Source organism: Mustelus asterias, chromosome 9, assembly GCF_964213995.1.
Source record: "Mustelus asterias chromosome 9, sMusAst1.hap1.1, whole genome shotgun sequence".
In the NCBI taxonomy this organism is placed as follows: Eukaryota; Metazoa; Chordata; class Chondrichthyes; order Carcharhiniformes; family Triakidae; genus Mustelus; species Mustelus asterias.
The window spans coordinates 35648556-35675270 of record NC_135809.1 but is presented as its reverse complement, the minus strand read 5'-3'; the positions used below and the strand labels follow the sequence as shown (position 1 = coordinate 35675270).

The following is a 26715-nucleotide window of genomic DNA, read 5'->3' as shown; positions in this document are numbered from 1 at the left end:
GAGGGTTGGGGCCAACTGAGGGGGCCATTCAGTGGTTGCGGGGGGGGGGGTACCACAGTGCACGCTGCAATACCAATCGGTGGGGGGAGGGAGGGTGGTCTGCTGCCACTCTGCAGTAGCGATCGGTCATAGAAGAGGAGGGGACCCACTGCCACTCTGCAGTAGAGATTGGTGGGGGGAGGGTGATCCTGATTGGTCTGGGCAGGAGGGTGGTGAATGTTCTGGGCAGGAGGAATCGTGATTGGCTGTGGAGCGCCCCAGTAGCAGGAGTGGGGTGGGGTTGCTGGGCCATGAAAGCCAGACTGCTATAACTGACAGAGTCAGTGACAGGTCTCCGTGCTCTCAAAGCACAGAATCCTGCACATGCACAATTGTGTAATCTGCTGTCAGCCAGCTTTCAGGTGATTTTACCCATCCACTCCGTCTTCTGGTGAACTTCAAGAGTTGCCCAAGTAAAATAAGTCACTGTTGGGACTGGTTTATCAGCTCCCTAACACTAGTTAGACTGTAGAACAGGAAAGGGGATTTTCACAGTAACTTCATTGCAGTGTTAATGTAAGCCTACTTGTGACTAATCAATAAACTTTACTTTACTTTAATAAAAGGGGATTGTAAGAAAGTTACTGAATAATCGTGGGTGAGATTAACTTTCATATAGATTGGAAAAATCAAAATGGAAAAGGTAACATTGAGGATGTGCCCATCAAGGGTATTTAGGACAATTTCTTAGAACTATGTCTTGTGGAATCAACCAGGGAACAGTCTGTAAATATACCTGGCCATTTTCAATGAGACAATGATTGTACAGTAAAGTAACCAAAAGAGAAAATGCCGGAAAATCTCAGCAGGTCTGGCAGCATCTGTGAGGAGAGAAAAGAGCTCAAGTTTTGAGCCCAGATGACCCTTTGTCAAAGTAAAGTATCCTCTAGAGAACAGTGATCACAACATGGCAGAATTTCACATTCAATTTGAGTATGAGACACACTGGTCTGTAACTTGTGTCATAAACTCAAATAAAGATAAAAACAAAGGAATGAAGACAAATTTGGCTCAAGTAGACTGAGAAAACATTTAAAATGTAAGACAGTAGGCAAGCAGTGGCAGACATTCGAGGAACTATTTCATATCTCTCAACAAACATACATTCAGTTGAGAAAGAAAGATTCTACAAGAAGAATGAGTGTTCTGTAACTAACTAAAGAATTTGAGGATCGTATAAAATTGAACTAAAAGGTGTGTAATGCTGCAAAGATTAATGGTAGGCCCAAAGTTTGGGAGGACTTCAGAAACCATCAAAGGATAAGTTAAAAGGTAAAGTTGCATAAATTAAAATATTAGGTTAACTTTCATAAAATATAAAAGCAGGGAGTAAGAGCTCCTACAAGTATATTCAAGGTAAGAGAACAGCTAAAATAAACATTAGTCCCTGTTGGATAAGACTCAGGAATCAACAATGGAAAACAAAGAATGGAAGAGATACTTTCAACAAGTATTTTCTACCTGCCTTAATGGCAGAAGACACACCAAGCACTCCAAGAATATAGAGAAGCAGGGGACAATAGGGAGGGATGAAAGTAAAACAATCATTGTCACTAGAGAAAAATGTACCAGGTAAACTAATTGAACTAAAGGCTGACAAGTCCCATGGACCTGATGACCTGCATCCTAGGGTCTTAAAAGAAGTGGCTGCATAAAAAGTGGATACATTGGTTTTAATGTTTCAAAATTCCTTGGATTCTGGAAAGGTCATGATGTGGAGATGCCGGCGTTGGACTGGGGTAAACACAGTAAGAAGTTTAACAACACCAGGTTAAAGTCCAACAGGTTTATTGTGAGTAGCCTTTGGCACAGAGGCTACCAAATAAACCTGTTGGACTTTAACCTGGTGTTGTTAAACTTCTTATTCTGGAAAGGTCCCAGCAGATTGGAAAGCCGCAAATGTTTGGCTCCCTATTCAAGAAAGAAAGGATACAGAAAGAAAGAAACTATAGGCAAATTAGTCTAACATCTGTCATTGGGAAAACGCAGGAATCTGTTATTTAGGAAGCAGTGGGAGGACATTTAGAAAATCAGAATACAATCAGACAGAGTCAACATGACTTTATGAAAGGGAAATCATGTTTGACGATCCATGTTAATGACTTGGATGAAGAAATTATGGGTGAGATTCTCTGGCCTCCCCTCGGTGTTTTTCTCAGCAGCAGGAGGCGGCAGACCTTTCACTGGTGGCAGGATATTCTGGTCCCACCGCTGTCAATGAGAATTCCGATTAAAGCCACCCAATGCCACCAGGAAACCCACAGCAGGGAGTGCACCACCAGCAGAATTAGAGGATTCTGCCAGCATGAATGGGCAGCACGGTGACACAGTGGTTAGCATTGCTGCCTCACAGCGCCAGGCACTCGGGTTCAGTTCCGGCCTCGGGTCACTGTCTGTGTGGAGTTTGCACATTTTCCCTGTGCCGGTGCAGACTCGATGGGCAGTGAAAGGTCTGCCGCCTCCTGCTGTGCTGTGGAGATTCAATGAATGGCCAGAGAATTCCGGCCAAACTGTACTGCTGCCAAAGTTGCTGATAATACAAAGATAGGTGGGAAAGCAAGTCGTGAAGAAGGCACAAATCCACACAGGGAAAGGAATGGGTTAAGTGAAGGGGGAAAAATCTGGAAGATGAAGAATAATATTGGAAAATTTGAGATTTTTTGACTTCGGTAGGAAGATTCAAAAAGCAGAATATTAAAATGTAGAGACATGGCAGAATGCTGCAGTAAAAAGGGCATCCTTACACATGAATCACAAAATGTTAGCTTGCATGTATGGCAAGTAATTAGGAAGGGAATGTAGTATAAAACTATGGAAGTCTTGCCACAACTGTACAAGGTATTGGTGACACGACACCTAGAGTACAGAGTATTCAATTTTAATCTCCTATTTGAGGAGGTATGTACTTGCATAGAAGAAAGTTCAGAGAAGGTTCACTAGATTGATCCCTGGAATGAGGGGATTGTCTTATGAGGTTAGGCCTACACTCACTGGAGTCCAGAAGAACGAGAGTAATCTTATTGAAACACATAAGATCCTGAGGAGGCTTGAAGAGTAGATGTTGAGAGAATGTTTTCCCTTAGTGGGGAATCTAAAACTAGGGAGGAAATTATATAAGAAGAAATCTTCATTTTAAGATGGCGATGAGGAGGAATTTCTTCTGTCAAAGGGTCATTAATCTTTGAAATTCCCTACCTTAGAAAGCAGTGGAGACTGGGTTGTTGAATATATTCATGGCTGAGTTAGACAGATTTTAGATATATCTGGGAGTCAAGAGTTATGGGTGGCAGGCAGGAAAGTGGAATTGAGGCCGTGATTAGATCAACCAAGATCTTACTGAATGGCAGAGCAGGCTCAAGGGACCAAATGGCCTATTCCTGTTCCTATTCTTCTGTCGTACTCATTGTAGTTAACTGCATTCTGCACTAGACAAAGAAGATTGGAGTTGGGGAGGTACAACAACAAGAAGAATTTTTAAAAATTGCATGAAGCTGAGGGAGAATCATTTGAAGGAGCACCAGAAAAACGCTGACATTGGGCATTTATGGACAACATTCAAAATACCAGATGTAATATAGGAGGAATCTCTAGTTGTCTGGCTGAGTCAGTAATAGAATCATAGAATCCCTGCAGTGCAGAAACCTGCATCGACAACAATTCAACCCAGGCCCTATCCCCATACTCCACGTATTTACCCTGCTAATCTCCCTGACACTAAGGGTCAATTTCGCATGGCCAATCAACCTAACCTACACATCTTTGGACTGTAGGAAGAAACCGGAGCACCCGGAGGCAACAGACACAGGGAGAATGTGCAAACTCCACACAGCCAGTGACCCGAGGCCGGAATTGAACTCATGTCCCTGGCCGTGTGAGGCAACAGTGCTAACCATTGTTAAGGGTGCCGCCCTAAGCTATATTCTAGTACTACAGCTAGGACTAATAAAGACGTAGAAGGAATTTATATTGTGTGACATCTCCTGCAAGGTATCTTGCATTGCAAATCTTGAGTCCCATTGTCCATCTCACTACAATATCATAAATTAAGAAGACATGCCAAGAAGCTAGTGAAAAAAAATTAAAGAGGAAAAATATGAAAAGCAAAGGAATATAAGAAACAAGAGATTTTTAAAAAATGATATATTCTTGATTCACATGTATATGATACAAGGCCAAAGAGTTACATAGGTTGTAAAGTCATGGAAAGTAATTTGCATTGCCCCTTCATTGGAGCAAATACATAGTAAAGACCATTAAAATGCTAAGAGACATCAATGCTAAATCTGTAAGTGGCTACTTGATTTGGATTGGGAGCACAGAGCTAATTAACAAATCTGAAGTGAGACAATTGGTTAGAATAAATGTATTTTTTACACGTGGAGCAGATTGCAGCAAAAATAACTGAATTGGAGTTGATTAATCCTTTAAAAAAAGACTGACGTAAATACTTTGTTGAATTGACAGGATTTTGGAATAGGCTTAGGATGCGGATAATAATATTCTTTGGAGGCTAACAGATCAGGACTGAATAGAATAGATCTGAGCATCAATAATGTTTTGGCAGATTATTTCATCATCTTTCAAGATCATGCAGTTTTTTTTCTGAATGTTTATATATGAGTTAAAAGAACGTGTAAGAACTCAGGATCGCGCACATCCTACATAGTCTGTGAAAGGAGCAGCTTAGTTAATCAAAGGGCTTTCCTCTTCTAATGCTTTCGCATGCTCCTTAGCTATGGGTGAATAAGTAAAAAACTTCACAAGCAAACCAGAAAAAGTGACAGCCTCTACAGAGAACATGCGGAAGATTAATTTTAACTCAGATGCTTGAATCAACATAGCAAGCCAGAAAGCAAGTTGAGTTCCATCACCCAAGAGAGACTCAGTTGTTTCTATACATCACTTAAACTGTCATTTGATCAAAGATGTCTTAAGAATTCACATTAATGTTATCCAGCAGACAGAATCAATGTTGAAAGAATATGGCTGTTAGCCTGCTAGAAAGACTCGAGAAGTTAACCTTGTGAAACAGTTATTACTCATTGACATTGAGCAGGGTTTTAATATTTGCACTCAGAATTCATTGCAGTATTATGTTTTGGATAACTTATTAGTCAAAAATGAGAGCTGTGTTACTGTAATTGAACTTAATTTTTAAATATCATTTCCATTTAATTGCTGAATAATATTAGTGGATAATAAAGGTTCTTAATGCAGGACACCAACTAGATCCAAGACAACTAAAGAGATTAGGAAAAGATAGTTATTCAGTAAGAGGAAGAGGAAAAAGCAGAGGGCGTTGAGAGTTAGAGATTCTGAGAAAGAATAAATTAGAAAAGGAGGCAACATAATGAGTCTTGGGGGCGAATTTTACCATCCCACCCGCCACGGGAATCGGAGCAGGCGAGGGGCAGACCAGGGAAAGGTCTGTTGACCTTGGGCAGGATTTTATGGTTTCAGTGCAAGCGAGGCCACTTGATTTCAAAACAGTGAAGATGGAGAGAGAAGATGGGGTGTGTAGAGTGAAATAATTGTAGCTTTTGAGGAACAAAACACAGCTAAGCTCAAAAAAGCATCGGCCACAGTAATAGACAAACTAACAATCAAGAAAGCCTTGCAGGCTGGAAGCAAAATAACAAAAAATGTCTATCAGAGCACAAACTTTTGATTGTATTCTGCCCAGGAGCTTTCAAAAGATGTTAAGTAAAAATTAAAGTTTATTTATTAGTCACAAATAAGGCTTACATTAACACTGCAATGAAGTTACTGTGAAATTCCCCTAGTCACCACAGACCGGCGCCTGTTCGGGTCAATGCACCTAACCAGCACATCTTTCAGACTATGGGAGGAAACCAGAGCACCCGGAGGAAACCCACGCAGACATGGGGAGAATGTGCAAACTCCACACAGACAGTGACCCAAGCGGAATCGAACCCAGGTCCCTGGCGCTGTGAAGCAGAGTGCTAACCACTGTGCTACCGTGCCGCAAGAAGTGATATGGGAGAGGCATTCAAGTCTTAAATGACTTGGGCCTTCTTTTTAAAAAAAAGCTTCCTCGAAACAGCCTTATGAATGGAGAAAAGGCATGAATTCTACAAAGAACAAAGAAAATTACAGCACAGGGACAGGCCCTTCGGCCCCCCAAACCTGCACCGACTATGCTGCCCATCTGAACTAAAACCCCCGACCCTGCTGGGAACCATATCCCTCTATTCCCATCCCATTCATGTATTTATCAAGATGCCTCTTAAAACTCACTACCGTATCTGCTTCCATTACCTTCCCCGGCAGCGAATTCCAGGTACTGTAAGGGAAATTGTACTGGATATTGTATGAGTTTAGTATGGAATTCAGATTCATAGGTTTTAGTGAAATAATAAAGCAGATTTAGATAAGTAGTGAAAATGGATATGTAACCTAAAGTAACTTCGTGTGACCTAATATAATCAAGTGTAGTCGATATGATTAAAGCGGAGGAACTAGAGGAACTAAAGAAGTAATATAGCAATCACTAATTAAGGAAAGCAAACAATAGCCACTTAAGAAAACAAGGAAGACTGCTCGGTGGTTCAACTTAATAGTGGACCATAAATCAGCAGAGAGAATGTCTTTTTCTTCTGAATGTCTTTTTCTTCTAAACACATTCGGCCTTAGTCTACAAAACCACGATTATTATACAAACAGAAAAATTCAGATAAGAGCAAGAGTTATAACCACCATGGTTTAAGAGACAAAGAGATATAACAGGGAGCGACCAATTGCAAAGAAAACAGATAAAGGGTCAACTAAAACTAATGGTGGCCAAAGAAAGGTCGGGCTGTAGGGTAAGATAACAACCAAGGACAGGCTGTAAAAGGGAGAGGAGGATCTTGAAATATGAGGCTGAAATGTACATAAAAGACTGTAAGCCCAAGGGCTCTTTGGAGTGTTCCGGACGTTCCCGACTTTATCTCTTGTGCTGAGAAATAAAGTCTATTGCTTGGAAGATCGCTGCTCAGACTCTCTGTTTTAATTGATGTGAATAAATTGTCGTCCTGGGGAACCACGACAAAATTGGCGCTGCTTAGCAGGGTTGGTGAGAGATCGCCCAGAAAAGCATCTGGAAGGAGTAGCGGAGACGGTGGTCCGACCGGAACCGAGAAGTCCCCAGCCGGCCTTCTGTCAACAAGGTAAGCAGACTTGCATGCATGTAAATCCTTGTTGTCAGAAAGGGGTTTTCTCGAGGCCCGGTGCGCCCGGCTCTCTGCTGGTCCTGGATCTCCCCAACCCAAAAAGATATCCTGCACAGGTAAAACCAAATTGTGTAAAAATTTTTGAGAGACTGAGTCTGATCTGAAGAGCAGAATTTTTGCATGCAAAAGCGCGCTGCGAATACTGTATTGTCTGTGAATGGGTAAAAAGTGAGACGGGAAAAAGGCCGAAAGCTAAAGTAATGCAATTAGGTTAAGTCAAGCGGTTTGGAGCGGGTTTTTCAGGTCACGACTTGCCCAGAAGAGAGTAAGTGTGGGAAAACCTGCCAGTCCAAACCTACCCAGGACCTCGGGTAAGGGACGTCAACCGAGAGGGAGAGAGATCAGTGAGAGATCACTCTCTGACCTAATACAGTAGCCAAAAGCACAGGAGTGGATTTTAACCACAGGAAAGGGGAGTAGCAGCTAGAATAGAGGAAGTAAAAGACCAATTTGAACAAACTGGTCTGAGAAAACAGCGTGAAGGACAGAAATAAGAGAGAGAGTCGGAATATAGGTAGGGTAATAACTAACAACTTGAAAAATTACCCTGACAAAACTGCCTGGTGACAAGATTGAAAATAACTAATCTTTGAATAATAACAAAAACGGAAGCAACACTGGATTGGAAAAAGATTACACACATAATTAACTTAGAGGAGATAAAGAATGAGTGGCCGTATGTAAAATGGGAAAGAGTAGTCGATAGGAATTGGATAGACAAAATAAAATTGGAAACCCTAGAGAAATTAATAAAGGGATCTGACCGATACAGGATTCTTATACACATAGACGAGCAAGTGAAAACCTACTACCCTCTGGCCCGGGAGAGGAAGATAGTGCCGGGACAGGGGACTACGGGGAAGTGGATATCAGGACCCCGGTTAGAATTACAGATATTGGCAAAAGAAATCCAAAGGAAAGGTAAACAGGGGACTGAGCACGGAAAAACAATACAGCAAGTAATAATCACTGTAATACCTAACTCTGACGGACTAAGTGACAAAAATTGCGACAGTGATCCAAAAGGACGAGTAATGGTGCACCAAGTTAAGACACCAGTGGAGATATTAGGGGATAAGTTCCCAGCCCTTAGGGGAGATATAGAACACGTCTCTAAAAAATGGGCCAAAAGAACAAATAAGACCAATACACAGTGGCCGGAGGAAGGCACATGGTCCATAGAGAGGTGTGAGGACCAGAAGGGAATGATAAAGAACTATAAGATTAAGGATAAATCGAGCAAAAGAAGGGAGAAGCGAGAAAAGGAGTTAGAGATATTAGCCCTATTCCAACAAGAAGGGAAAGAGAGAAGAGGGGTATGGAGGGGAGGTAGAATGCAGATGCCAGTACAACTTGAGGAAAAAGCAAAATTGGAAGATCCAAACGTAGCCCCACCCCCATACTTAGAGAAACAGAGCTCCACGGGACTGTACCCAGTTATATCAGGCACAATGAATTTTGAGGGAGAATATGACATAGAACAGATGACGAAGGAGGAATGGGCACGAAAGGAGGGAGAAAAGAAACAAGGTATAGAGGAAGCAGCTAGGAAAACAGAAGAGGTTTTGGAGGAGCTGAATCTCAGGAGGAAGGAGTTAGAGGACGAAGTAAAGGTGGTAGAACTTTTGGAATGGGTAAAGAAGGTAATGAAAAAGGAAAAAGAACGAGAAGAGGGAGGAGAAAATGTTAGAAATAAATATGAGGGGAAAACAGGAAATGATTTTTGCGAGTATGCAAGTGAGACATCACAAGGATGGAGGTGGAAGCACCCAGAGGAAGGTAGAATGGCGAGAGAGACGGAAGGAGAAACAGAAGAGAGTAGTGAAGACGAAGGGAGGCAATCAGTGTTAGGGGTGCAAAGAAAATCAAGGCGGGAAAGGCACCCACCTGTAAAGTTTCCAGATGTGGATAGGAGAGGGAAAAGGGTATTCCCGGTGATTCTGAAGGGTGGCAGACCGCAGTATATCCCTTGGTCAGGTCAGGATTTGCCTAATTTAATTAATGAATTACCCAATATTTTGGATGGGGCTGGAAGGTGGATTGGACAGTTGGAGGCAGGGATGGTGGGAAAAAGGATGGCACTGGGCGACATCAAAGCTCTCCTGACAAAGGTGCTAGGAATGGACCAAATGGCGGAAGTAATGAGACGTGCTGGCATCCCGACCGCAGCTTATGACCCAGCGGTGGATGGGATACTAATGGACCAGTACCGCCAAGACATCTGGCAGGCACTGCGGGATATGTACCCCAATCGAATGGATGTAAAAACCCTAAAGGGAGAGCCACTGGGTGAGGAGGAGAATGCAGTGGTGTATGTGGAGAATCAATTAAAAAGGTGGAGAAGGGACACGGAGAGGGACATTCTAATAGACCCACTGACCAACTCCATGTTCCGGGCTGCAATCCTAGAGGGCTTGCCAGCCCCAGCTAAGACAAGGCTGGAGGAAGTGGTGGGCTTGGACTCAAAAAATTACCGAGAGTTTGTGGATTATGTTGCCCATGCAGTAGAGAGACATCGCAAAGATGAAAAGAATGCAGACAAACAGCTGAAGGAGGTACAACGTAAACTCCTTCAGGCACAGTTGGAGGAGATCAAAAGCAAGGATAAACTGAAGGCAAAAGAGGATCTCGCACCCAGAAAAATAGCACCAATGATGGTGGAGCAAAAGCCAGAGGAAATACCTGCACTAATCAAAGGGGGGAGCGGAGATGGAGGCCAGCCCGTCATAACCTATAACATTTCTGCCTTCCCACTGTCCATGAACCCAGGAGCCTATGGCCTAAATTATCAAAACCCATACGCCCTGCAAAGTCAGACTGACTGGAATAGAAATGGGAAAGGACAGGGAGGTGGTAGGTCACCCTATCAGAATCAGAGAGGACAGGGACAGGTTAATCATCAGACTCCGAGACAGGGACCACTGCCTGGCCCTTCAGGTGTGTGTTGGGGGTGCGGGGAGGCAGGGCACATAAAAAGGAATTGCCCGCGGAATTTCCCCAGACAGGGAGAAAACCAGCAGCAGACAGGCCAACAACTGATCCAAGGATCGCCAAACAGCATCCCGATGTTTCAAGGGCCGGTAAACCATCAGAATTCCCCATAGGGAGGCCCAGAGAACCCCGAAATGGTAGGACAGTACGTACAGATAACAGAAACTGCAGAGCAGGAACCTATAGTTAACGTTAGAGTAGGAGGGATCGAGGTCCCCATGATGATAGACACCGGCGCCACATGTACGTGCATGCAAACGAAATATGCGGATCACTTACCATTGTCAAACCAGTTTGTAAAAACTGTGGGGTTCTCGGGGAAAGTAACATTAGCTCGAATGACGACGCCGGTGCCTGTTACCATTGGAAATAAGACAACCCATGTACCTATTTTAGTATGTGATAAAACTCCTTTAAATCTATTGGGAAGGGATGCAATCCTAGGTTTAGGACTGAAATTAGAATGCACTGAACAAGGAATTGATTTGATGGGAATGTATCCACTTGAAATACCAGGAAAGGAAGGGGTTAATGTATATTGGTTGGGAGATATAGAGGAACAAGTTAAAAAACAGATATGGGAAGTTTGGGGAAAGCTTATAAACACTTGGGTTCCACAAGCCAAATGGCCAAGAACAGAATTACACAGTACAATGATATTTGATGAAGGGCAGGAACCTGAGATACAGGAGAAATGGGAAAGGGAGGCAGGACGAGAACAGGAAATAAAGTCAGGAAGTATTTTAATCGGACTAGAGGGAGTAGCCCTCACAATTGTTAGGAATGAATGGGTTAACAAATGGTTCTCTGTATCTGGGGCGGAGCCACATGTCACATTGAAAGTGAATCCAGGATACAGATCAAAAGACCTAGGACCAATGGTGTTGAGAGCACAAGATTTAGAATTTGTCCAGACAGACAATGTAGATATTTGGACGTCCAGGAATGGACAAATGACGAAAATAATTTTGGATGTTAAAATGCTTGGGAAACCGAAGCAGATAACAATAGGAGTGCAAATCGAGAAACAGGAACTGGAGTGGAGAGAGAGGTTAGAGCAGGATTTGAACTCCCTCCCGCAGGAGTTGTGGTCCAGACAGGACACGGATGTAGGGAGGGTCAAAAACGCTAATCCAGTTGAAGTCAGATTAAAGATAGGACGTCAGGGGCCGTATAGGCCGCAATACCCAATCAAGACAGAAGCAATTGAAGGAATTAGAGGGACGATTAAGGGATTGATAGAAGCAGGGGTATTAAAAGAAACCCGGAGCAGGTGTAATACACCGCTACTACCAGTGAAAAAGGCGGACGGAGAAAAATGGAGATTGGTGCATGACCTAAGGGCAATTAATGAGGTAGTGGAAGATATGCCAGCAGAGGTTCCAAACCCTTATACCTTGATGACAAATATACCACCTGAAAGTAGATGGTTTACTGTAATAGACTTATGTTCGGCATTTTTTAGTGTGCCACTAGCTCAAGAAAGTCAGTATCTCTTTGCATTTACATTCGAGGGGAAACAATACACATACAATAGGATGCCCCAAGGATTTAAACATTCCCCACATGTATTCAATCAGGTGTTGAGAGCAGATTTAGAAGGAATGCAGTTGGAAGGAACACTAATACAATATGTGGATGATTTGTTATTATGCACAGGAACACAAGAACAATGCAGGAAGGATAGTTTAAAACTATTGAAAAGACTAGCAGAAGGGGGCCATAAAGTTTCCAGGAAAAAGCTGCAGCTGTGCCAGAAAAAGGTAGAATACTTGGGAAGAGAAATATCAGCAGGACAGAAGGAGATAGCTTCACAGCAAATAGAAGCAGTACTAAAGGTTCCGAAACCACAGACGGTGGGACAAATGATGACATTTTTGGGAATGACAGGATTCAGTTCAGAATGGGTGGAGAGCTATGCCGAAAAAACGCAGGCACTACGAAAGATAATGAAGGAGGCAGGGTGCGGAGAACTAAAAGCCAAACTAAAATGGGATAAAGATGCGTCAGACGCATTTGAGAATATAAAGAGAGAAATGGCACAGGCACCAGCCTTGGCTTTACCGACCTATGACAAACCCTTTGACTTATTTGTGAGTAACAGAGAAGCCGGATTTGCTACAGCAATGTTAATGCAGGAAAATTGCAAGGGGAGACGAAGGCAGGCTGTAGCATATTACAGTACCAAGCTAGACGACGTAGCAATGGGATACCCTCCGTGCTATCAAGGCCTGGCAGCAGCTTGGTGGGCGTACGAAAAGGCAGCCATGGTCACAATGGGATATCCGATAAACATACATGTATACCATAAGGTAGCTGAATTGATTGAGCAAGGAAAATTTGTGCTGACACCTGCTAGGATCCATCATTATCGAATGCTAACTACATTTCCAGATATCACGATAATAAAGTGCAACAGAGTAAATCCAGCTGATTACATGCCATTACCTCATGAGGGAGAAGAACATGAATGCTTAAGAGAAGCAAAAACATTTATGAAACTGAGAAAAGATTTAAGAGCAGAGGGACTAGTGACAGAAGGGAAAAGGATACTGTATGTAGATGGCTCATGTTACAGGGATCACTTAGGAAACCCGCAGGCTATGCCATAGTTGAACAGAAAGGGGGAACACTTGAAGTCATAGAAGCAGAGAAATGTGAACAGCCCTGTTCAGCCCAACTGGCAGAACTTAAAGCATTGACCAGAGCATGTGAGCTAGCAAACGGGGAAGCATTGGAAATTTATACTGATTCGGCCTATGCCCACGGGGTCTGCCATCTGTTTGGGGCAATATGGAAGCAAAGGGGATTTATGAAAAGCGGAGGAGGACCAATACAACACGAAGGTCAAATCAGGGCTTTAATAAGGGCCATGATGGGTCCAAGGGAATTAGCCATAATTAAGTGTCAGGCGCATAAAAAGGGAGCAGACAGCATCACACAGGGAAACACCAAAGCCGACAAGGCAGCTAAAGAAGCGTCAGGATGCATTGAGGCTACGATAGCCCCAGTAGAAATAGCAAGGCCGCACCCAGGGCCAGGTACGGGGGATATCGAACCTCAGATCACATTAGAAGATGTAGCACAGTTACAGGAGGAAACCTCTGTAGCTGAAAAGGCAATGTGGAAAGATAGAGGAGCACTACAGGGACAACAGGACAGGATATGGAGAAATGGGGAGGGATTAGTCATAGCACCCACATCATTACTAACCGTACTAATTAGCGAAGCGCATGGAGTGGACCACTGTGCAAGAGGAGAAGTGGCTAGGAAGATCAAGAAGGAAGGATTCTGGTCACCATACCTGCAAAACTCGATTGACTCCATACTAAGTCAGTGTGAGGTGTGTGCTCAGAATAACATCAGGAAGGGCATTACTGCCCCAATAGGGCATATACCCATTCCTGAAGGACCATTTAAACATCTATGCATGGACTATGTGGATATGGGAAAGGTGGTGAGGGGGAAAAGATACATGTTAGTGATTATTGATAGATTCAGCAGATGGATAGAAGCAACGCCATCCAAAGATCAAGGATCTGGAACGGTGATTAACTTCCTGTCAAAAGAAATTATCCCAAGATTTGGCATACCCACGCAATTAAGTTCAGACAATGGATCTGCTTTTATAGGAAGGGCACTGAGAGAGACACTCTCGGCACTCCGAATAAAGCAGAAGTTTGGATGCGTATATCACCCCCAATCCCAAGGAATGGTGGAGAGAGCAAACGGGACCCTTAAGGCTAAAATAAGCAAAATTTGCAATGAAACAGGGAAAAACTGGATAGATGCTCTGCCATTGGCTCTAATGCAATACAGGAGTCAGGAAAACAGAATCACACATTTGAGCCCTCATGAAATGATGACAGGAAGAGTAATGCCGGTACCTAAGATCAGGGGATCAGGAGGTCCTACGCTAGAATGTTTAGATCAAAGCACAAAAGAATATATACAACAATTAACTGTTATACATAGAACTATATTTGAACAGGAAAAAGCCAAGGAGGAGGAGAATCCGGTAACAGAACATCAGATCAAACCTGGAGATCGAGTATACATCAGAAAGTTCCGGAGACGTTGGAACGAACCGAGACGAGAAGGACCGTTTGAAGTCACCAAAGTGTCTCCCACGGCGTTGCAAGTAGAAGGCAGTACACTGTGGTATCACTTAAACCATTGTACCAGAACGGTACCAGGGGTAGGGGAGAGAAGGGAAATTGAAGAAGTACACAGAGTGGATAGAGGTGATAGCGAGGAAGAAATAGAAATACACGGGGAGAATCGTGGGGAGGAGGAACAGAGCCAAGGAAGAACAAAAAGAATAGAGGATGATGAAAGTAGTTCTGTACATGAGCTGGCTGATGATACAAATGCCCAGCCTGAGCCTATTAGTCAAGGTGCCGAGGGAGGTGAGGACAGGGAAGGGGCCCCATTCCCCACCTGGGAGTTGGAAACTATTTCCCTTAGGAACTTCCGTGACCCATAGAAAAGGAGAATGGGATACAGAAGACATAAGGGTGCAAAATCAGGAAGATAGAGTATTAAGACGAACAAAACGTGAACGATTAGTGAGCACAAATACTATTTGGGAAAAAGCGCAGAAAAACAAATGGTGGAAATGGGCTGAGTATACAGGTCAGAGAAACAGTGATGGGAAAGAGTGTGTAGTATGCGCATCAGAGAAACCTAACACCCAAGTAACTGATATACCATGGGGATCAGGAGACTGTAGAACCAGGCAACAAAGCTGGAGAAAGGAAAATTGCCGTCCATATACCACATATATACGGTATCATATGATAGGGAATCGGAACTACTCGTATGAGAAGATAGACTGTTCCGGATCCGCATGTGATAACCTTTGTAAAGGTGAGTCGCCGTTGTGTCAATACCACTGCATCCTGTTTGCTGGGGTAAAAAAGGGCATCTACAACTTGACCCACAGATGTCCAAAGTGGCCAAAAACGACAGTAGACGCGGTCCCAAAGGAATGGAGTGTAGAGCCCAACTTACAAATCCAAGATTGCTATTGGAAGGAAAGTAGCACAGGAAGTAGTGTGGGAAATTACACAGGAAAGTGTGAAAGGATTTGGAATATAACCGATGCTCTTAATCTGATCCTCTAAGGAGAGGGATGGGCACCCCCTCCTTATGTGTTAGACTATCAAGAAAATCAACTGGCCGATCTCTGGTGGCTTTGTGGCCCGGAGAAAGGGCTATTGGCAAAACTACCACAGAATTGGAAGGGACTATGTGCCCGAGTTATGCTTGCCCAGAGCACTGTGATACTACCGGTGGAAAAAGAAATTAAATCACAAAAAGTTAAGAGGGCATATACCCCTGACCCTACGGTAAAATTGGACGCAATCGGACAGCCCCGCGGCATCCCGAATGAGTTCAAAGCTAGGAACGAAATAGCTGCAGGGTTTGAATCCCTCTTTGTTTGGATCACACCCAGCAAGAATACTGAGTGGATCAATTACATCTATTATAATCAGCAGAGGTTTATTAATTATACGAATGATGCCCTGGAGGCCTTAGGAGAGCAGTTGGATGTGACCAGCAAAATGGCGTGGCAAAATCGACAGGCGTTAGATTGGCTCCTGGCAGAGAAAGGAGGAGTGTGTGTTATGTTTGGGGATCAGTGCTGCACATTTATCCCTAATAACACTAATCCAGAGGGGTCATTTACACAAGCCATGAATAAGTTAAGAAATCTTAAGAAAGAAGTGAAAGAAAATGCTGGGTTTGGGCATGAGGTATGGAGTTGGCTGGACAGAATATTAGGAAGATGGGGGGCGTGGTTTGCCAAAGCTGGAGCTGTAGCAATCGCAACAATAATCATTCTGGGATTGATATTTTGTTGTTTTTTACCCGCCCTGAGATCCTTCCTTACCAGAATGGCAGCGCGGCAGATGGTGACGCGGGTGCTAAGCAGCTCACGCTCAAGAGAAAAAACAGAGGAATGGGAAAATCTTGAGCCGCCCCCGCTGAGTGGATTCACAATGACCTTGGTCGAAGTTGAAACTCGTCACTCTGTAAAATAACTACAATAGTGGAAGATCATCTTGTGGAAACAACAGCACCTTGCTGAAGTCCGCGCGAAACCAGGAGAACTTAGTCTGTACACAGGAATCAGTCTTTTTCCCTTCCCTAGACAAGAGTGGGAAGGTTTTTGGCTGATGACTGTCAGGGGCAGGCAATCTGGAGGAGCAACCCAAAAATCAGAACCAGGATAGACAAATTATGATAAAGTTAGAATAGGGACACTGATCCCTGACCAAAATAGTCGGCTCCTCCACATCGCCTGCAAAAAGTGATTAAAATAAAATACAAATGGGATTGAGCGAGGGGATTATTTGAGCATGGTAATTGGGATGAGGCTAGGGAATAGCCTCAAAGGGGGGACTTGTAAGGGAAATTGTACTGGATATTGTATGAGTTTAGTATGGAATTCAGATTCATAGGTTTTAGTGAAATAATAAAGCAGATTTAGATAAGTAGTGAAAATGGATATGTAACCTAAAGTAACTTCGTGTGACCTAATATAATCAAGTGTAGTCGATATGATTAAAGCGGAGGAACTAGAGGAACTAAAGAAGTAATATAGCAATCACTAATTAAGGAAAGCAAACAATAGCCACTTAAGAAAACAAGGAAGACTGCTCGGTGGTTCAACTTAATAGTGGACCATAAATCAGCAGAGAGAATGTCTTTTTCTTCTGAATGTCTTTTTCTTCTAAACACATTCGGCCTTAGTCTACAAAACCACGATTATTATACAAACAGAAAAATTCAGATAAGAGCAAGAGTTATAACCACCATGGTTTAAGAGACAAAGAGATATAACAGGGAGCGACCAATTGCAAAGAAAACAGATAAAGGGTCAACTAAAACTAATGGTGGCCAAAGAAAGGTCGGGCTGTAGGGTAAGATAACAACCAAGGACAGGCTGTAAAAGGGAGAGGAGGATCTTGAAATATGAGGCTGAAATGTACATAAAAGACTGTAAGCCCAAGGGCTCTTTGGAGTGTTCCGGACGTTCCCGACTTTATCTCTTGTGCTGAGAAATAAAGTCTATTGCTTGGAAGATCGCTGCTCAGACTCTCTGTTTTAATTGATGTGAATAAATTGTCGTCCTGGGGAACCACGACAGTACCCACCACCCTCTGTGTAAAAAACTTGACTCGTACATCTCCTTTAAACCTTGCCCCTCGTACCTTAAACCTATGCCCCCGTGTAATTGACTCTTCCACTCTGGGAAAAAAGCTTCTGACTGTCCACTGTGTCCATGCCCCTCATAATTTTATACACTTCTCGCCCCTCAACCTTTGTTGTTCCAGTGAGAATAAACTAAGTTTCTCCAACCTCTCCTCATAGCTAATGCCCTCCATATCAGGCAACATCCTGGTAAATCTTTTCTGTACCCTCGCCAAAGCCTCCACATCCTTCTGGTAGTGTGGCGACCAGAATTGAATACTATATTCCAAGTGTGGCCGAACTAAGGTTCTGTAAAGCTGCAACATGACTTGCCAGTTTTTAAAATCGATGCCCCAGCTAATGAAGGCAAGCATACCGTATGCCTTCTTGACTACCTTCTCTACCTGCGTTGCCATTTTCAGTGACTTGTGTACCTGTACACCCAGATCCCTCTGCCTATCAATACGTTTAAGGACTCTGCCATTTACTGTATATTTCCCATCTGTATTAGACCTTCAAAAATGCATTACCCCACATTTATCCATATTAAACTCCACCTGCCATCTCTCCACCCAAGTCTCCAACCAATCTATATCCTGCAGTATCCTCTGACAGTCCTCATCACTATCTGCAAATCCACCAACCTTTGTGTCATCCACAAACTGACTAATCAAACCAGTTACATTTTCCTCCAAATCATTTATATATATTACAAACAGCAAAGGCCCCAGCACTGATCCCTAAGGAACACCACTAGTCACAGCCCTCCATTCAGACACACACCCTTCCACTGCTACCCTTTGTTTTCTTTGACCGAGCCAGTTCTGTATCCACCTTGCCAGCTCACCTCTGATCCCATGCGACTTCACCTTCTGTACCAGTCTGCCATGAGGGACCTTGTCAAAGGCCTTACTGAAGTCCACGTAGACAACATCCACTGCCCCCCCTCATCAATCATCTTCATCACTTCCTCAAAAAACTTGATCAAGTTAGTGAGACACGACCTCCCCTTCATAAAACCATGCTGCATCTCACTAATACATCCACTTATTTCCAAGTGGGAGTAAATCCTGTCTCGAAGAATCTTCTCCAATAATTTCCCTACCACTGACGTAAGGCTCACCGGCCTGAAATTACCTGGATTATCCTTGCTGTCCTTCTTAAACAAAGCAACAACTACTTGAAATTAAATGAGATAGTGAGGGAAATAATCTCACTAGATGAAATTGGTCAACACCAGTAGTGCAAAATAGACTGATTGCGAGCTGTTGGAAGTCAGTAAAAGCTTTTAGTGCATGATGTAGTAACTGAAAGTAGTTCCCACTCTGCATTCTTTTTCAAGTACATCTGGTCCAAAATATAAAAGAGAGAAGCCTGATAGGTGACAGCTCTTCAAGCATCCAACTTTCATCTCCTATGAGGAAGAAGCATTTCAAAACTGTTGAGGACGTCAGAGACAAGCAAGCGGGAGGACATGTACCAGCTGCGAGTTTAAGATAAACTTCTGCCCCTCTTTCTTCTCATTTTATTACATCACATTAACTGCAAACAAAACACTCCTCCTGTAGCTTGTGAACTCTGCTCATCAGGAGATCACTGTATCCTCACTCCTTCTTTTCCAACTTCACACACCACACCATGCTATCATTCACTACTGCATATGGACTTCCAAAAGGTGTTTGATTTAGTGCCACATAATAAACTTGTGAGCAAAGTTATAAGTCTTGGAATAAAAGGGACAGTAGTGACACGGATATGAAATTGTCTGAATGACAGAAAATAGAGGGTAGTGGGTAATGGATGTTTTTCAGGCTAGAGGAAAGTGGCATGATGGCACAGTGGTTAGCACTGCTGCCTCACAGCACCAGGGACCCGGGTTCGATTCCTGGCCTGGGTCACTCTCTGTGTGGAGTTTGCATGTTCTCCCCATGTCTGCATGGATTTCCTCCAGGTGCTCTGGTTTCCTCCCATAATCTGAAAGACGTGCTGGTTAGGTGAATTGGCCATGCTAAATTCTCCCTCAATGTTCCCGAACAGGCGCCGGAGTATGGCGACTAGGGGAGTTTCATAGTAACTTCATTGGGGTGTTAATGTAAGCCTACTTGTGATTAATAAATAAACTTTTTACACACTGCCCAAGCATCATTGCAGAGTCGATGACCTCAGAGAAGTTGCAGCGTGTGCCAGTGAACTATAGACCGTGTGAAACAGAGCACAAAAGAATACTTCTAAAATGACATAGAATTTGGAAATTCCTTCGGTAGTGTGAAAAAAGGAAGAGAAGAAAAGAATTGCATAATGTCATCTAATATGTCTTGGAAGCATTGCCAATTGTTTCATATGAATTAATTGATTGGAAGTGCAATGGCAATTGCACTTCGGGAGGCAATAGCCTAGTGGTATTATCGCTCGACCATTATTCCAGAAAATCAGCTAATGTTCTGGGGACCCGAGTTCGAATCCGGCTACGGCAGATGGTGGAATTTGAATTCAATTAAAAAAATCTGGAATTACAAATCTACTGATGAAACCATTGTTGACTGTCGGAAAATCCCATCTGGTTCATTCATGTCCTTTCGGGAAGGAAATCTGCCGTCCTTACCTGGTCTGGCCTACATGTGATTCCAGAGCCACAGCAATGTGAGTGACTCTGAACTGCCCTCGGGCAAACTAGGGATGGGCAATAAATGCTAACTAGCCGGCAACGCCCATGTCCCACAAACAAATTTTAAAAAATTGTTGAGTATGCACGCATTGTAGCCATTTTTTGCTCCACAAACAGCATGGTGATGAATGACCAGACCATGGGAATGACAATTCCCATGAAGGGAATTGTTGGCTAGGACACTGGAAGAATCCTGATTCTTTAATTCAGAGTTACCGTGACTATGGCTCTCGACTGGGAGAATATCACATGATTACAATTGTTGACAACACCTGCACAGAGAGAAAAGAGATAAAGCCCAGGATCTGAAAAAAGCGAAATAACAGTGAACACAGAGTTTGGATCTAGAATCATAGAATCTCTACAGTGCAGAAGGAGCCCATTCAGCCCATCGAGTCTGCCCCAACTCTCCAAAAAGAGCATCTTAATCAGGCCCTATCCCCGTAACCTTTATACCTCAGGCTATGGTTTGGGCTGCCAACCAAAATCTAGCAGGCAACCCACAGATTGTGTCCTTTACCTTAATCTACCTCACTCCAAAGTTCATAGGTTTCAGGTTTTTCGAGTTACCAATGGTTCTACAGTTATCAATTTTGAACAGCAGTACTTGGATTTGCTTGTGTAAAAGACGACATCAGTATTGTTCTCTGACATTCCCAGTCAGGTAATTGTGTGATCAACATATATTCCAGAATTTCCTAGGAGAGATCCCAAAGATTAATTTTAAAACGCACTTCTGCCATTTTCTTGTTAAACGCAATCATTGTTGGTTTTGTTCCTTACATAATTGTTAACATTGTCTTTTGTAAAGCTTGTTACACTTGTACATATTATTATTTTTTCTCAAATAATTGTGAAAAGCACAATAATTTTTCAATCATGATACTCTCCCTATCCTTTGGAAAGCAAATAAAATGATCTCCCACTCCCTGAGCCATGCATCACACTGAAGGCTAATTAAAATAACATTGTAAGGATAAATAATGGGAATGATAGTTAAGAGACTTAGCAGGTTTTCTGAACAGATACCTGGGCCAGAATTCTCTGATCTCTTACACCCTACAGCCACTGCCAGTGAGAATGAAGAATTTGGCGCTCAGGCAAATCTCTGTTCACAGCAGCAGGACCAGAGAATCCCAGCCACAGGCAAGGTTGGAGAACCCGGTCCCTAATCTGTCATTAGTCAGATGGTATATTATTAGTTTCTGTTACTAGGCTGAGCCTATTCGATTTTGGAAAGTTCTGCACCCAAACTGGGCCTGGCATTGGGAACTTCCCAGAGGAAGTGTGTGTGAACAGACCATTAAAAGCCAGTTATAAGGGTGGAGACTGAATTTAAAAGCATGTAGCCACTTAAATGTAAGGAGCCTCATGAATAAGAATAAAATAAGTCATAACCATTAAAGAAGTTTATAATGTTTTATTTATATTCTAGCCTTTGAAAAAGCCTGTTTATGTACCAAAACTGATCAGCAAAACCCAATAATTGCCATAAAAAATCAGGAGGCAGGAAACTGAGTCCAAAACTAATTACTTAGGCTGATGGTCATTCCATTCCCTGTTAAATGCGTGGAAAAGTTATAGTGGAATAGGATAAAGCAGAGAGGGTTGATGAGGGCAATGCAGTTAATGTGGTGCATATGGACTTCCAAAAGGTGTTTGATTTAGTGCCACATAATAAACTTGTGAGCAAAGTTATAAGTCTTGGAATAAAAGGGACAGTAGTGACACGGATATGAAATTGTCTGAATGACAGAAAATAGAGGGTAGTGGGTAATGGATGTTTTTCAGGCTAGAGGAAAGTTTATAGTGGAGTTCCCAGGGGTCAGAGTTGGGAGCCTTGCTTTTTCTGATACATGTTAATGACCTAGACCTTGGTGTACAGAGCACAATTTCAAAGTTTGCAATCAATACAAAATTTGGAAGCATTGTGAACTGTGAGGACCTTCACAACAACACTGACAAGTTGGTAGAATGGGCAGACAGGTGGCAGATGAAGTTTAATGCAGAGAAATGTGAATTTATTCATTTTGGTAGGAAGAACATGGAGAAGCAATATAAAATAAAGGATACAACTCTCAAGGGGATATAGAAGCAGTAGGACTTGGGTACATATATGTTTCCATCATTGAAGGTGGCAGGGTGGGTTGAGAGCATGGTTAACAAAGTATACAGTATCCTGGGCTTTATTTGATAGGCACATAGAACATAGGAGCAAGGGGGTTTATGCTGAACTTGTATAAGACACTAGTTCAGCATCAGCTGGAGTATTACGTCACGTTCAGTGATTCTGTCAATGAGACCTAGACCCAATATAACTTATTGCAAGCTTGGATGATTCTAACAAATATTGACTGGTAAATCAGATGGGATACTAAAAGGTGATATCAGCCATTTTCCAGTCAGCAATGCCCACCTTAGCTTATTAATTGGACAAACCCAATTGAACAATTGATTCTTCAATCCTTTTTTTGGTAAATTACTTTTTCAAAGGGCCTATTTCTTTCTGAAGGTATTGCTAAGATACAGGCATAAGATTTTCTTTCCTACTATCATTGAAGCAAGCCGTTTCATACTGTGTTATAGATTATCTCTGCAATAGCCCAGCAGCTTTTGATTAACAGACGCAGCACAACGGGGACAGATTACTGGGCCGTTGAGCCCAATTTTCAAATGTGGCTTAAGTAGCTCCAGAGGTAATGGACTATTGTGAGGATTAGTGCAAAGAGTGAGTGTCAGCTGTGATACACATGAGATAACGGACTCTTGTTCAGCTTCCAACCCACTTCATTACACATCAGAGCTGCAATCTGCATTTTAGTTGGGATTAACCCATGGAAAGACCTTTAGAAGTCTCTGTAAAATGTTATCGATGCACATATACCGCGTGTAACAAAAACAATGATTGTGTGATTGTTTGGAACTGTAAATCAGATACATTAGATGTTGCTGTATCTAGCTTGGCATTGTCATAATTTGGTGATTTTATTCTTAATAGTTCCATAGATTTGCAAAAATGTAAATTTGCAAATTAAAATGAAAATTATTGAATCTACTGAGAGAAATGTAGTGAGATCGAGAACGTTAGAACTCATCATGTGTGCTGAGGAGGAAACCTCCATCCCAAATACAAGTTCAAACAACAATTTAATTCATTTTTAAAAATCCCATGTGCACAAGTTCCTAATGCACATTTATCTCATCACCTGATCGCACCTCTTGGATCAGGTCAGGTGCATGCTGGCAAAAAGCTGCAATCAGTGGTTTAAATCCTGAATTTTAATGCAAAGTTAACTATTGCATTGAATCTTGTTATAACTAAATAATCCTGTGCCCAACCTTTCAAATGAGCAAAGTGAAATTGGAATGTTTCATCACTCTGTGGTGGGACCATTTCTATTTAAGTTTTAAAGTTTATTTATTAGTGTCACAAGAAAACTTACATTAACACTGCAATGACGTTACTGTGAAAATCCCCGACTCAAGGCTCTGAGTTGCTGGACACACATACCAGAGTTTTGTAAGTGCAGAAGTGCATAAAAGTTATTGCAGGAGAATCGGGATGCCTTTAGTATTAGCTTTCCCTGCAGCAGGATCACAAACTAGCTCTAATGCAGAGGATTCGGTTGTTAACTTTGAGGGTCGAGATTACCAAAACAGGCTGATGGGCACAGGCCAGAAGGTGCTAGGTGCACTGAGTAGCCTAGCAACAAACTTGTTCACAATGACTAAGAACTAGGAGCAGGAGTAGGCCATGTGGCCCCTCGAGCCTGCTCCGCTATTCAATAAGAACATGGCTGATCTTTTTGTGGACTCAGCTCCACTTACCCGCCCGTTCACCATAACCCTTAATTCCTTTACTGTTCAAAAATTTATCTATCCTTGCCTTAAAAACATTCAATGAGGTAGCCTCAACTGCTTCACTGGGCAGGGAATTCCACAGATTCGCAACTGTTTGTGTGAAGAAGTTCCTCCTCAACTCAGTCCTAAATCTGCTTCCTCTTATTTTGAGGCTATGCCCCCTAGTTCTAGTTTCACCCACCAGTGGAAACAACTTCCCTGCTTCTATCTTATCTGTTCCCTTCATAATCTTATATGTTTCTATAAGATCTCCTCTCATTCTTCTGAATTCCAATGAGTATAGCCCCAGTCTACTCAGTCTCTCCTCATCAGCCAACCCTCTCAACTCCGGAATCAACCTAGTGAATCTCCTCTGCACCCCCTCCAGTGCCAGTATATCCTTTCTCAAGTAAGGAGACCAAAACTGTACACAGTACTCCAGGTGTGGCCTCACCAGTACCTTATACAGCTGCAACATAATCTCGCTGTTTTTAAACTCCATCCCTCTAGCAATGAAGGACAAAATTCCATTTGCCTTCTTAATTACCTGCTGCACCTGCAAACCAACTCCTTGAGATTCCTGCACAAGGACAACCAGGTCCCTCTGCACAGCAGCATGCTGCAATTTTTTACCATTTAAATAATAGTCCATTTTGCTGTTATTTCTACCAAAATGGATGACCTCACATTTACCAAATTGTACTCCATCTGCCAGACACTCACCCACTCACTTAGACTTTCTATATCCCTTTGCAGACTTTCAGCGTCCTCTGCACACTTTGCTCTTCCACCCATCTTAGTGTCACCTGCGAATTTTGACATACTACACTTGATCCCCAACTCCAAATCATCTATGTAAATCATAAACAATTGCGGTCCCAACACTGATCCCTGAGGCACACCACTAGTCACTGATCGCCAACCAGAAAAACACTCATTTACCCCCACTCTCTGCTTTCTGTTCGGTAACCAATCCTCTATCCATGCTAATACATTACCCGTAACACTGTGCACCTTTATCTTATGTAGCAGTCTTTGGTGTGCCACCTTGTCAAATGCCTTCTGGAAATCCAGATACACCACATCCACAGGTTCCCCATTGTCCACTGCACATGTAATGTTCTCAAAGAATTCCACCAAATTAGTCAAACATGACCCTGCCCTTCATGAACCCATGCTGCGTCTTACCAATGGGACCAGTTATATTCAGATGTCTCGCTATTTCTTCCTTGACGATAGATTCAAGCATTTTCCCTATTACAGAAGTTAAACTAACCGGCCTATAGTTACTTGCCTTTTGTCTACCTCCTTTTTTAAACAGTGGCGTCACATTTGCTGTTTTCCAATCTGCAGGAACCACCCCAGAGTCCAGTGAATTTTGGTAAATTACCACTAGCTATTTCTCCCGCCATCTCTTTTAGTACCCTGGGATGCATTCCATCAGGACCAGGAGATTTGTCTACCTTGAGCGCCATTAACTTGCCCAACACTACCTCTTTCGTGATAATGATAGTTTCTAGGTTCTCACCTGCCAAGCCTTCCTGTCATCAATTTTTGGCATGTTATTTGTGTCTTCCACTGTGAAGACTGACACAAAATACCTGTTCAATGCCTCAGCCATTTTCTCATTTCCAGTTATTACATCCCCCTTCTCGTCCTCTAAAGGACCACTCTTTTTCATTTTATATATTTGTAGAAACTTTTGCTTTCTGTTTTTATATTCTGAGCTAGTTTAGTCTCATAATCCATCTTACCTTTCTTTATAGCTTTTTTCGTGGCTTTCTAAGGACTCCAACTCCAACCTGTTTTGGGGTTTTGCACAGAGTATGGAGACCTATTCTGTTCAACACGGAGCGAGTGGGTGTTCATCTCCATCAACATCACAGTGCAGTGTACAATGTAACCTCTGCTGAGAGCTCTGACAGCTTCCATCGCACTTTACAATTGTAGAAAACATTCGCTATATTAGGAAGCTTTTTTTTTTGTTCAAAGAAATGCTAGCTCATTCTAAGGTCCCCCAGTAGCTTCAGGTTACTAATTACTTTTGGTGCACTGTTAGACACAAAATCTAATATTATATTCAGCTGAGGGCTGTAGGTAGGTGAGGATTTTATGTGGGTGACAACCAGAGTTGTATTTCTGAAAATAATGCTGTTTAATAATTTAAATAAACAGCAATTTCAGCATCACTTCATTTGAAATGTGCTAAAAAGAATGTCTTCCAACAATTTTGGTTAATAACATAGTTTTATTAACACAAGCTTACATGGTGTTTTATAATGTCAGTTATTTCACTGACAGAGGTGCAACCCTTGTCGCAAACCTTAATTATTCACATTTGACTACTGGGCTCTTAACTTGCACTGAAAATTCTTCTCTATAATTTTTCTATTGTCCATTATTTAAAATAATGAAGCAAGGAATGAATAAAAAGAAGACATTTTTATCAGTTAACAGAATTTTTAAACAAAGTATCTATCACATCAGCTTGTAGAGAGGCAACTGTAAGTGACTCAAGAATCTCTGAAGCTATCAAAATTCAAATATCTTAAATTCAGATCAGAAAGTCAATCCAGAAAATATTTATTTGGGTGAATCTGCTGCTTTCCCAACTTGGGAGAAATGTTGTTATGTTAAGAATTAATTCTGGCATCATTCCTGTACCCATTGACCTTCACTGGCTCCCTCTTCTCCAATTCTCTGATTTCAAAAAAACTTTTTGTTTGCAAGTGCCAACATAGCATTGTC

General features: G+C 42.4%; 1 protein-coding gene across 1 annotated transcript; it reads left to right on the top strand.

The window, feature by feature from the left end:
* Positions 1 to 12946: 12946 nt before the first annotated feature.
* Positions 12947 to 15982, top strand: LOC144499099 (protein NYNRIN-like). Its single transcript, XM_078221176.1, has 2 exons — positions 12947 to 15241; positions 15299 to 15982. The coding sequence occupies exon 1, from the start codon at positions 13075 to 13077 to the stop codon at positions 14746 to 14748; it is 1674 nt and encodes a 557-aa protein (XP_078077302.1). The 5' UTR covers positions 12947 to 13074; the 3' UTR covers positions 14749 to 15241; positions 15299 to 15982.
* Positions 15983 to 26715: the final 10733 nt, after the last annotated feature.

Bases quoted from the DNA above. Each gene is read 5' to 3' on its own strand.
- LOC144499099 (XM_078221176.1), top strand. From the start codon at position 13,075: ATGAAAAGCGGAGGAGGACCAATACAACACGAAGGTCAAATCAGGGCT.